The sequence below is a fragment of the Heterocephalus glaber genome, unplaced genomic scaffold (genome assembly GCF_053883595.1).
Source record: "Heterocephalus glaber isolate CG9 unplaced genomic scaffold, H.glaber_assembly_v1.0 deba00000347, whole genome shotgun sequence".
Classification (NCBI taxonomy): domain Eukaryota; kingdom Metazoa; phylum Chordata; class Mammalia; order Rodentia; family Bathyergidae; genus Heterocephalus; species Heterocephalus glaber.
The window spans coordinates 39842352-39854857 of NW_028258143.1; the positions used below are offsets into that span (position 1 = coordinate 39842352).

Sequence of the window (12506 nt, forward strand, 5' to 3'; positions counted from 1 at the left end):
AGAAATCCTTAGCTGTTAATTGCAAGGATAATATTTACATAAAATAACTTTTATACTTACAGCATAGAGTAAGAATAATCTCCAAAACTCAGTTTCCCTAGGTTGATTGTGCCATTAATCATTATAAGAATCATTTGCATTATATTAAGTGGCCTATTTACAATTTTGTATCAAGAATAGATTTTTAGATATTCTACTGTATCAGTTTCTGATTAGTAAATTCAACTTCATCTTCAACTTTTTGCTTTTTATAAGCCCTTAATAACATTCATTCTTTTGAATTTTGTAATATTGACTTTACCTCACATTTTACCTGGATTTCACAAACAGGAATAAATATACTTTATGTTTTTTCAATAATAATAATAATAATAATAGACTTCCTTGTAAGACAGCAGTGTTCAGTTTAGTGTTTCATTTTAGCTATAAGTAGTTGATAAATGCAAATTTATTAGTATTCATTATTTCATATAATTGGTTATCTTTCCTTCCTTTCTAAAATAGATGTTCAAGACAGAGTTCCTTCTTCATATTCACAGGGAGCAAGACCAAAAGAGAACTCAGTGAGCCCTTTACAGTTGAATACATCATCTACAAACCACCAATTGCCTTCTGAACATCAGACAGTACCAAATTATAGGGACTCCAGTAGAAATTCTTTAAGATCAAGTTTTTCTTCAAGAGAATCAGAATCTCTCCGAAGCAGTACACACTCTGGATTTTCTTATTTTTCAAGTAGAAATGGAACCCCAACTGTAAGCAATTCAGAAAGGATTGGTTCATCTCAGAGATCATTTCAAGAATCTTCTGAAAATGAAGGTAGGCGCACAACCAGGAGGTTGCTGTCGCGTATAGCTTCTAGCATGTCATCTACTTTTTTTTCACGAAGATCTAGTCAAGATTCCTTGAATACAAGATCATTGAGTTCTGAAAACTCTTATACTTCTCCAGGAATCTTGACAACACAGTCTCGGGGTAATGCAACAACTTCTGAAGTTAACTATAATAGGGCAACTGAAGCTTCTCAGGGATTTCGATTTCTTAGGCGAAGATGGGGTTTGTCATCTAGCCAGAATCATAGCTCTGAGCCAGATTCAGAAAATTTTAACCATGAATCTGAAAGTAGAAATACAGGTCCATGGTTATCTTCCTCACTTAGAAATAGATGCACACCTTTGTTCTCTAGAAGGAGAAGAGAGGGAAGAGATGAATCTTCAAGGATAACTACCTCTGATGGACCATCTAGATCTCATATCCTTAGAAGAGAATTAAATGAAGTTGTTCATCTTGAAGCACAGAGTGATCCCCTTGGGGCTGCTGCTAACAGAATGCAAGCATCAGGAACATCAAGCAGTTCCTCTACCGGTGGCTCCACATCAGATTCAATTCAAGGTGGAAGAAATAGAGGGATAACAGGGATTCTTCCTGGTTCCTTATTCCGATTTGCAGTTCCCCCAGCACTCGGAGATAATTTGACTGACAATGTCATGATTACTGTAGATATTATTCCTTCGGGTTGGAATTCATCTGATGGAAAAAATGACAAAACCAAAAATGCACCTTCAAGAGATCCAGAAAGACTGCAGAAAATAAAAGAGAGGTAAATTTGAATACTTCCTTGTTTGTAACCCTAGAACAAATTAGAGAAAGAATTCTTCACTTCTAAAATGGCTTTTCATAAAATTGATACCTGGGGCTGGGGATTTAGCTCAGTGGTTCCGCCACCTGCCTTGCAAGCATAAGGTCCTGAGTTTGATTCCTGGTATGCCCCCCATAAAATAAAATTGATACCTTAGATTTTTTTCCTCAGAGTTTATATCCTGATGAAGTTATTGTCTCTGTAGATAAGTGGAGAAGAATTAATAAAGAGGTAGACACTGGAGGTGTGAATTGTATCAAGAAATAGCTTGAGGGTTTTTTTTTTACCAACTTTGGATATATAAACACACAGGAAAATCTTAATCTTTTACCCTATTCCTTACTTAGACTACTGCTAAATGAGATTGGTAAGAACCAAGTGATCATGGATTACCAATAAATGTATTAGGCTTTATTACGTTGGTTTGTTTACGATTTACTTATGTTTGACACCTTTTTATGGAATGAAGTGAGATTGGAAAAATAATTTTTATTGCTTTTGAAGTCTGAAGGTATACTGAATAGTCTATATATATTAGGATTTAGGGACAAAAACAGCATTTCATATTCAGAGTTTAGTACATTTTTATACGAAAGAAATATTTTCCACAGTTGTACATTGCATAAATGTCACTGACAGGAGTGAAAAGAAAGAAAAGGGTGAAAGACCAAATAGTCCCAACTTGGCTGTTGATTTTGTCATCTTAGTCTAGTTCTAAGTATTAAAATAATTTTTATGATAAAATGGGGTAGAATAATACAATTCAAATACAAAAAGGAAACACTCCGGGCCAGGGGATAGTTTTCACAAATACCTAATAGGTAATAGAATAGTTAATAGAATTGTTGGGAAGCATAATTATCTTTTAAAATATTTTTGTACTTTAAAAATAAAATAGGTTCAGATCCAGTTCTCTGGTCGTGAATGAAGGTTTTACACATTTTCTGAGATATTGGGCATTGGGCTATTGTACTCCATTTTTCCTTTTATATAGGACAGATTTTATTGTGTAACTGTTTTCCTGCTTTTAAGCCTGTTATTTTCCTTCCTTATAGAGATTTGCTCTACCCTGGAGGTGTTAGTTTTAACGTTTGCTTATTATATAGCAGCTTCCTCTGATAGTAAACTGTCAGCAGAGGAATATAGTAATTATCATATTTCTTTTCCTCAAAATTAGCTTAATTGCTTACAGTAGTTAAACAAAGGGCAAAGCATTAGTTTAGTGATCTTCAAAAGGAAAATAATCCAGTACTAATCTGTTTAGTTTTAAAACAGCATTTTTGGATCATTTTACAAGAGTTTATGTGTGTTTTCCTTTTTTTTTTTTTTTTTTTTTTTTGGTACCAGGGATCAAACTTGGGACCTTGTGCTTGCAATGCAGGTCTATTTTTGTATTGTTAAAAATAGGGAACTTAAACTGCTACTAAGGACAAAATTACTTAAATCATGAAGATAAATGATAGGCTAGCCTATTTCATTTTATTTTAAAATTCTTACAATTTTTATTCTCAGTGAAACGGTCTTTCATGGTGGTTATTTTTTACTATTACCGTTTTGTTGTTTTTAACTATTTGCTTTTTTCTACTCAGTGTAAGTAGACAAGACTGGTGTGGATGATAATAGATCTGGAAATGACAAACTAAGATGAGTTATGACAGCCTGTTTGGAAAATGTACTTTCTTTTCTAGCCTCCTTTTAGAGGACTCTGAAGAAGAAGAAGGTGATTTATGTAGAATTTGTCAGATGGCAGCTGCATCATCATCTAATTTGCTGATAGAACCATGCAAGTGCACAGGAAGTTTACAGTATGTCCACCAAGAATGTATGAAAAAATGGTTACAGGCCAAAATTAACTCTGGTAAGATTTACCCTTTTGTGCATTTTGCTTTCAAAATGTTTGTAAAAGATGCATATGTATGCATTTTAGTTAACAAATTTGTTATAATTTATTGGTTGTTGACTTTAGGCTCTTATTTATATAACTATCATTTAATTCTGAAGTTTCAGCAAAAACATTAAAGAATGTTTTCTCTTCACAAATATGTTAACAGTAATATCTTACATTTTGTTACCCAACAAACTACCTTTGAGTCAAAGAAATATACTCATTGCTTACCAGCTGTGTGTCCTTGAGGAAGATTTATTGTCTCATGCTGTTGTATCATTTAACCAAATTAGGATATGAAATCTATTGCAGGGATTCATTTGTTTTTGAGTACCTGTCTGAAGCCAGCCACAATTCTAGGTGCGGGGTATAGCACAGTTAACAAGACAAGGCAAGGCACGTGCTCTTATAGCAGTGATATTGGTTGCTAAGAGAATGTTGTTCTCAGATGAGTTTGATTGCTTATTTATTTAGTAGCGCTAGGGACTGAAACCAGGCCTTTACACATGCTAGGGAATCAAGTGTTCTTTCTACCACTGAACTAAATCCCAAGTGAGGATATTTAAACTGAAAGCTGAATAATAAGGAACCAAATATTTCAGAATGAGAAGAACATGCTGGCAGAGGGAATGGCTAGTGCAGAAACTTTTTAAAGTACAAATGACTTGTGTTTTGAAGAACTGAATGATGTGTACTGTATAGCTAATATATAATTAATGGATTGAAGAAAGGGTGATACAGTTGAGATTAGCAGAGGCTAGTTCATAGAAGGTTTTAAAAGGTGAAGCCTAAAGCTTAGATTTTTATCTTAATGACGATGGAAACCCTCTGAAGAGGAGGGAAATGAAAGCATCTTATTTGTATTTGGCTGCTCTATGGAGAATGGCTTTTAGCAGGAGTAAGAGTGGAAGCAAAGTGACCAACCAGGAACTCCATTTCAGTAGTATTTGTTAGAGATGGCAGTGGCTAGCTAGCATGTGGTAATAGTTAGTAATGGTGATGATAGGAATAAACTTAGATATATATTGGATGTAGATTCGCTTAGACTTGTCAATGGATTGAATGTAGTGGAATGAGGGAGAAATAATAGATGAAGAAGCTCCTATTTTGGTCTTGAGAAAACTAAGTAAATGGTAGTACCTTTTACTGAAGCCAGAAATGGAACAAGTTTGGGACAGGAAACCAAGAAGCTTGTATGTTTTAGACATACTCTATTTGACCTTTTTAGATTTGACCATATGAAAATGTCAAGAGCTAGACAACCCTGACATTTCCAGAGAAATAGCCAGAAGTTAGTTTTAGTAACATTTGAAGTTTGGTAAACAAATAAAATCATCTGGTGGAAAGCAGATACCAAAAGAATTGGTCCTAGAACAGAGCCCTGAGACATCCAGACATTTAGTGAGAGCAGAAAAGGTGGTCTGAGGAACACCTTCCAGTCAGGTAGGAACAAAGCTAAGAAAATGTTGTTGTAGAAGAAAGAAAAAAAAAAAAGAAAATCTAAGAAGGATATGTAAATGCTAAGAGGTCAGATAAGATTATGAAATGAAAAGTTTGATTTGATAACATGAATATTTTAAATGACTTCATTCTCTATGGAGTGATGGATTCATAAGCCTACTTAGACTGGATTAAGAAGAGAAAAAAAAATAGGTGACACAGCAATTTAGACCCTTCTTCATCAGGCTACTACTGTCAAGGAGATTGGAGGTTTGAGGCAGGAATTTGAGAATCGTATGAGGTCACAGAAAGTGTTTTATTTTGAGCTAGATTTTTGTGCATGTTTTTGAGAATCCAAAGGAGAGGAAAAATAATTTATATAAAGGAGAAAAGGGTGGATCCAGTGCACAAGTTGAATGATTATTCTTTTTAATAGAATGTTATCTCATTTATTGAAAGCTAGTATAGATTGATATTGGTGTTGATCAGTTTATTGCTTTGGTGGGAAGATGAATGACTTCCTATGTAATTGCTTGAATTTTCTTAGGTATAATCTTTAGCTGATTGGGGACAGGTAAGGAGGTTTGAGATACGGGGAAATAACATTCTAAAGATTATAGGATTTCCAGGTATTGGTGTCTATAAAAATGATTTTAGGGCTGGGGGTATAGCTCAGTAGTAGAGTGGTTAGAGTAGTAGAGTGCTTGCCTAGCATGTGGAAGGTCCCAGGCTTGAGTAGTTTTATTGACATCAGCATTTCCACAAACTCAGTGCATTGTGCTCTAACCTTAGACCACTGTGTTAGCCAATAGGAATTTTTCAGCTGCTATTCATACACACATGCACACATGGATGCACACACACATTTGATAGTACTGCAGTTAGAACCCAGGGCCTTTTTTGATTTTGAGACAGGGTTTCTCTAGGTTGCCCAGGCTGGACTCAAACTTTGAGTGATCCTCCTGCCTTAGTTCTTAGAGTGGTGAGATTATAGGTTGTTCCACCACACCTGGCCTCTTTTATATTCTTGTGGAACCACTGTAAATGGTGCTTGAATGTATAGTGAAAACTGATGTAGTTTAACTATAGCTCATTTTAAGACAGCATACCGTGTTTTTGTATTTTAACACCTTTCACCTGTTTTCTAGAAAATGCACACAAAGTACTACTACTGGGGAGATACTGGACTTTATGCTAAATTTTAGTCTTTTAAATATTGTTGCTGTTAAGTTAGTGAGAATTTTATGTGCTCCTTAAAGACAGTTTACTCATTTCTGAATCTCCAAAACCTCTATTGCTTGATACAGAACAATCACTCAACAAATGTGAGTTGAATTGAACTTAAACCTCTTCCCTGTTACTCACCTTATTTAGGACATTTTTTGTTTGGAAACTGTATCTAAAAATAAAGGAGGAGAAGGCTTACCTGTTTAATTAAACAGGATACCACCTACTATATTGAAGCCAGACGTTTATCATAATCAGTTTTTGGGTGCATATGGAACACAAGTTACTGTTTAAAAACAAAACAAAAAATTATGGTGAAATGTGTATAAAATAAAATTTGCCATTTTGACCATTTTTAAGTATATAGTTCGATAGCATTCAGTACATTCAGAACATTGTACAATCATCACTACATTACATTACTACTATCTTTTTTTTTTTTTTTTTAAGTTTTGAGACACGATCTCAATATGTAGTTCAAGCTGGCCTTGAACTCACTATGTCGCCCGGGCTGGCCTCAAACTTGTAGCAATGCTCCTGCTTCTGCCTCTCGTATCCATTTGTAAAACTTCATCACCCGAGATAGAAATTATACCCACTAAGTTCTCACTCCCTGCTTCCTCTTCTGATCATGGTAACTTCTATTTTCTGTCTCTGAATTTGCTTATTTTAGATATGTCGTGTAAGTAGAATAATGTCCGTCCTTTTGCATCTGCCTTATTTCACTTAACATAGTTTTTCCAAGGTTCAGCCATATTGTTAGCATGTATCAGGACTTAATTGCTGTTTTGGCTGAAAATAACTATGGCCTTTTGTTTTCTGTGCTGGGGATTGAACCCATGCCCTCACCTATGCTAGGCAAGCACTCTACTACTGAGTTATGCCCCTACCCCCAGAGGAGTCATTGTCTTATCTGGACAAATGTGGATCCTTTTTATTATAATCTCACCTAGGGAGCACGGAGGTACATTCCTTAGACTACACAAAATAGGTATATGCTGTCACATCAGAGTTACTGGCCTGAGTATGTAACTAGTTGTTTGAGATGCTACATCATTAAACATTGTTTTTATGGCATGAAATCAAGGTACTTAAAGAGGAAGTAGGAAATACAGACAACATTCCATTGCCTCTGTTAGCTTCCCATAATTATAAGGATGTGTGAGTATCTGGGAGGGAGAAAAGACATCTAAATTATGGGCGGAGGCTTAAATATCATAGGGCAGGACCTGGCATGCACATTGGGTGTTACAGATTACTGTTTTAGAAAACATCACTGGTTTATTGCAATAACGTCTTCCCCCTTCTTCCTACCCTCCCCCTTCCAAGATTTTCTTCATTTTAAACCTAAAACTGAGGAAAAATATTTTATGAGGACAGTGTAAAACTAAGATTTGCATGCCATTTGGTTTTTCCAAGGTTCTTCATTAGAGGCTGTAACCACCTGTGAACTCTGTAAAGAGAAGTTACAACTTAACCTGGAGGACTTTGATATTCATGAACTACATAGAGCTCATGCAAATGAACAAGTTAGTATATTTTGCCTAATTTGGTAAGTGTCTATTCTATGCTTAAAGGACAGCTCTTGAAGAAAAGAATTCATGGTCAGAAATCCAGCAATAAAATATTTTTAACATAATTTTCTGTTATGGCATTAGGTATCTATAATATAATTTTTCTTTATTTTTTTCTTTAAGTGAAAGACATATCCATGTTACAGATTTTTTATTTAATATAAAATTTGTCATGCTTCTTAAATAAGTCTGAAAATAATAAAAACTTAGGAAAACAGTCCCCAAGTAGGCATTTCAACCTTATTTCCCCAAAACTGTGTTTGAGATGCTTAAATGATGGGATGAAGAGCTCTGTGTTTTTTTTCTACTGAAGAAAATTCTGGGAAGAGAGGGTATGTGTTTAAGGAGATAATAAGGGTGACTATAATGCCAAGGTATTCAAGTGTTACCATTTAGTATAAAAAGAGGTGATAGCAAGGAAGTGGTTAGTGTTTGAAAAATATCTTTAGTGAAGGAGTAATGGACACCCACCCACTTTTACATTGAGGTGAAGTTCATACAACATCAGAACCATTTTAAAATGAACAATTCATTAGTGTTAATAAATTTACAGTGTTGTGCAACCACCATCTCTCATTCCAAAACATTTTCATCACATCAGAAGAAAATCCTGTAGCTATTAAGCAGTTGCTGTTCAATCTCATTTCTTAACCCCTAGCATCAAGTAGTGACTAGTCTGTGTTCTGTTTTTTTTTTATGGATTTACCTGTTCAGGATATTTCATATAAATGAAATCATACCATATAAAGTCTTTCTAAAACTGCTTTTACTTTTAAAATAACATATGGAACTTATGAATACTCTGACAATCTGATTAAAACTATGGACTCTTTTTACAGAATACATGAGCACAAATTATATAATTCAAGGGATTCCCAAGTCCTTGAAACAAATTACTCATCCAGAGTTTAAGAATCATTGATGTAAAGGATGAAATATTAGGCAGTTGATACAATTGTTATTCTAATATCAATAAAATGATTTTATTCTCTAATGAGCCAGTTGTCCAAAAAGAAAATCACTTTCAGCAAGAGAATGGATTAAATCCCCAAGGAGTTTGTATAGAAAACTAAGCAATGTGGTTTTAAAGAACAGGGGAAACAGTAATATAAAAAGATAAAATAATGCAGAAAAAATACAAATGTTTTTATTTTCTCAGAACAAGAGTAAGTTTCAGAAGGATTTTTCTCCTGCCATCTTCCTTTAGGTGTTCATCATGTCTGTTAAAACCAGCTTTTTGGTTTTTCTTTCAGGGAGGATTTTTACTGCATTTTCATTACCCTATTCTGAAATAATTTACAAGTGTTAAGAAATATCATTAAAGACAATGACAGTTTTCAAGTTTCCTGGCTTTCTTAGTTTTATATGAATCATGGAATCGAATGACTTAACAGATTAGTTTGACCGTTTATTTCCTTGTTTTCCAGTGGCTTCACCTTTTGCAAATGATAACCATTTAAAAATTTGTAAACATTTTCTTGATGATAATTTCCTTTTAAAGTTAAAGGTTATCAAAATAATTAAACATTTAAAGAAACTTAATTTCAAATTTCCTTCTTTGTTTTTTGTTTTTTGAGACAGGGTTTCACTCTGTAGTGCAGGCTGGCCTTGAATTTGTAGTGTTTTTACTGCCTCAGCCTGAGTGCTGGGACTGCAAGTGTGCGCTACCATGCCTGGCTAAATGTCAGATTTCCTGAGAATTGGATAACCACTTACTTGCTAAAGTTAGTATTTTTTTTTTTTTTTTGGTACCGGGGATCAAACTTGGTTCTCTGCGCTTGCGAGGCAGGCGGCGAAACCACTGAGCTAAATCCCCAGCCCCTAAAGTTAGTATTAAGAACATACAATTCTTACTGTTAGATGAGTTAATTACATGAAAGGTGTACAATTTACCTTTTCTCTATAAAAGTTACTGTACAGATTAGACTTTACACTATATTCATGACATATTAATAACTAAAAAAAGAGAACAGGGCTAGGCTGGAGCTCAGTGGTAGAGTATTTGCCTACATGTGAGGTCCTGGGTTTGATCCCCAATACCAGGGGTGGGGGGGCCATTTTTGAACCAGTGAACTCTTTTTTTAAAAATTCCATGTTAGGGGCCAGGGATTAGCTCAGTGGTTTCGCTGCCTGCTGCGTAAGCACAAGGACCCAAGTTCGATCCCTGGTACCAAAAAAATAATAATAAAATTCCATGTTAATAATGAGTTAGTGTTATCTGTATTGTATCTTGTATTTAGTGTTGGCCTTTAAGCTAATTGCCATCACACAAACACTTGAGCTATCAGAATAGGTAGTATAGTAACATTAATTTAATATAAATTAAGTGGTAATTTTTAAGTATATTTAGCTATATATAGCTAATAGCCATTTGTAGAAAGAAATCTGTTAGGAACTTTAGAAATCCAAAACATCCATTCTATCCTCAGATGATTTAAAAGTTAAGTACCACCCGCTCCCCCCGACCCCCTCAGGGATCGAACTCAGGACCTTGTGCTTGCGAGGTAGGAGTGGCACCACTGAGCTAAATCCCTGGCCCAATTAAAAGTTAAGCTTTTTAATAAACTGTTACATAAAGGAAGACTCCAAGGCTTTAGAGGGTATTCACACCTATATGGTCTTGCAGCATTGGTGAAATTTTAGGAAATTATAAAGGGCAGCCTTTTATTTCTTGTTTCAGTTGATGCCATTGTATGCCTTTAGGAACTGGATATGAGTACACTTCCTCTGGTTTATCAATAAACTATGACCATCAATCAATTCTAATTTTTCATTCTTCACTTTTTCTTTTCTCCTCTTTGCTTCTCTGTTGAAGGCTGAGTACGAGTTTATCAGCTCTGGTCTCTACCTAGTTGTGTTACTGCATTTGTGCGAACAAAGCTTTTCTGATATGATGGGAAATACAAATGAACCAAGCACACGTGTTCGAGTAAGTAGTATTTGAGTGGGGGAGTGGGAAGGTGTAATATAGAAAATGTTGGCCTTGGAAAGCAGATGGTTTTATATGTTCACATACTATTTCTTTTGGAGAGCTCTTAGTTTTTTTAAATGTTCCTTAAAAATAGATTCTGTAGATGTTGGGCATGGTAGTATACACTTGTAATCCAAAGGGTGATGCAGGAGTATTGCTGTGAGTTCACAGCCTGCCTGGGGTACATTATGAGTTCAAGGCCAGCTTGCACTACAAAGTGAGACCCTCTCTCAACATGCCCCCCCCAAAAGATACTGTAGATTTAATAGAAATTGCTGTCTTTCCTCCTACGACAAACAGCATAATATTTTCATAAAGCTATTTAGAGAAGTTTTCTCACTCTTAAAAGTAATTGGGATGTATTTCAGTGAAAAACAGACCAAAGTGGAAAATGTTCTTTTAAATTAAAAAAAACCCAAAAACTTCAGCCTTACCAACTTAGAAACCTGAAATTGAACTCCAGAAGCCAAGAGTGTGGGAAATTAACTTCAGTTTATTTGTTATTATCCTGTAAAAGATTACGAGTATACTATTTTTAAAGAATCCATGTTACAAACGTTAAGATATAGACTGGTTGCTGTTAACTGTATGTACACTATTAACTATGTACTATTTAGGCTTGCTATTTTTAAGGTATTTGTAAGGAAACAATGCTGTTTAATATAACATTCTGAACACTTCATATCTTGTGTTCATAACACATCCTTCAAACTTTTTTATATAAATGTTCTCTTTAGTGGTAAAAATTAGTTTATATTAAGGTGTAGTGTGTTTTGAAAACTAATTTTTAAAAAGTTCAATGAATATAATACTTCTAAGTAAAATACTTTTCTGTATTTTATCATCATATGGGCTTTGCAACAATAAACCAATTGACAATTATCATCAAAGTAAAGGAACAAACTGTTGGAAAACTTTGAGAATTTAAGCAAAGATCTCTTGACTTCTAAGTACTTCAGAAACCATGAGACCCTAGTTTTAGTAAATGCTATAAAATGATTTCTGAAATGGTGTCTTATCTATTGAAAATAAATAAGCCACAGGAAACATATGTCTGTTGAATTCATGCCTTTGTAAAAAAATTAATGTTGTTAATAATAAGTGGAAATCATCGGTAAGGTTTTTCTTTCAAATTTAGGCAGATAAATTTCAGTTAACTTGGGCTTTAATAAGTGAAGGTTTTGTTTTGTTTTGTTTTTCTTGTTTGTTTTCCCCCTTTATAAATTTTTTGAAATGTTATGTAGGAAAACAATATCATTGGATAACATTATTTTATTGTATCTGCTCCCAATTTTAAGAAACTGGTTTCTACATGATTGATAATTACATAATACCCTTAAGGTTGTAATTTTTAATATGGGGGGAGAGAGACCCCTATTTAAAGGATTAAAATGGTGTTAGACTATTTAAGTAGAATTGAATCTCCTATACTGATTCTCTCTTTAGATCCATTTGCAACATTTAAAGTACTGTATTTCTCTCTGCATTGTTTCTAGTTTATTAACCTTGCAAGAACTCTTCAGGCACATATGGAAGATCTCGAAAGTAGGTGGAATTTCCCCTCCCCAGACTTGTTGAATTTTCTTTTGCAAATTAAACCCACAGAACAAAACCTAACTATATATAACTCTTTTCTGCCAAATTAGAGCTTCATTTATAGGCTTAATAATATCAAAATGATTGGTTTGGGAAATGTGGGTTGGGCAACAGATACTACCTAGCAGCATACTTTGAAAATTGTGTTTAAGGTGTATGGAAGGATGAATTTTT

At 34.4% G+C, this 12506-nt stretch overlaps 1 protein-coding gene across 5 annotated transcripts in view; it reads left to right on the forward strand.

Moving 5' to 3' along the window:
* Marchf7 (membrane associated ring-CH-type finger 7) overlaps positions 1–12506 on the forward strand; it is a 38880-nt gene that overhangs the window by 22682 nt on the left and 3692 nt on the right. For 4 of the 5 annotated variants that reach the window (XM_021265890.2, XM_004835893.4, XM_087196402.1 and 1 more), the window contains 5 exons: positions 505–1600; positions 3328–3497; positions 7611–7720; positions 10581–10694; positions 12233–12281. In XM_021265890.2, the coding sequence (XP_021121549.1) occupies positions 505–1600; positions 3328–3497; positions 7611–7720; positions 10581–10694; positions 12233–12281 (1539 nt within the window). The remainder of the gene's footprint in view (positions 1–504; positions 1601–3327; positions 3498–7610; positions 7721–10580; positions 10695–12232; positions 12282–12506) is intronic. The other variant, XM_087196404.1, reaches the window with a different exon arrangement.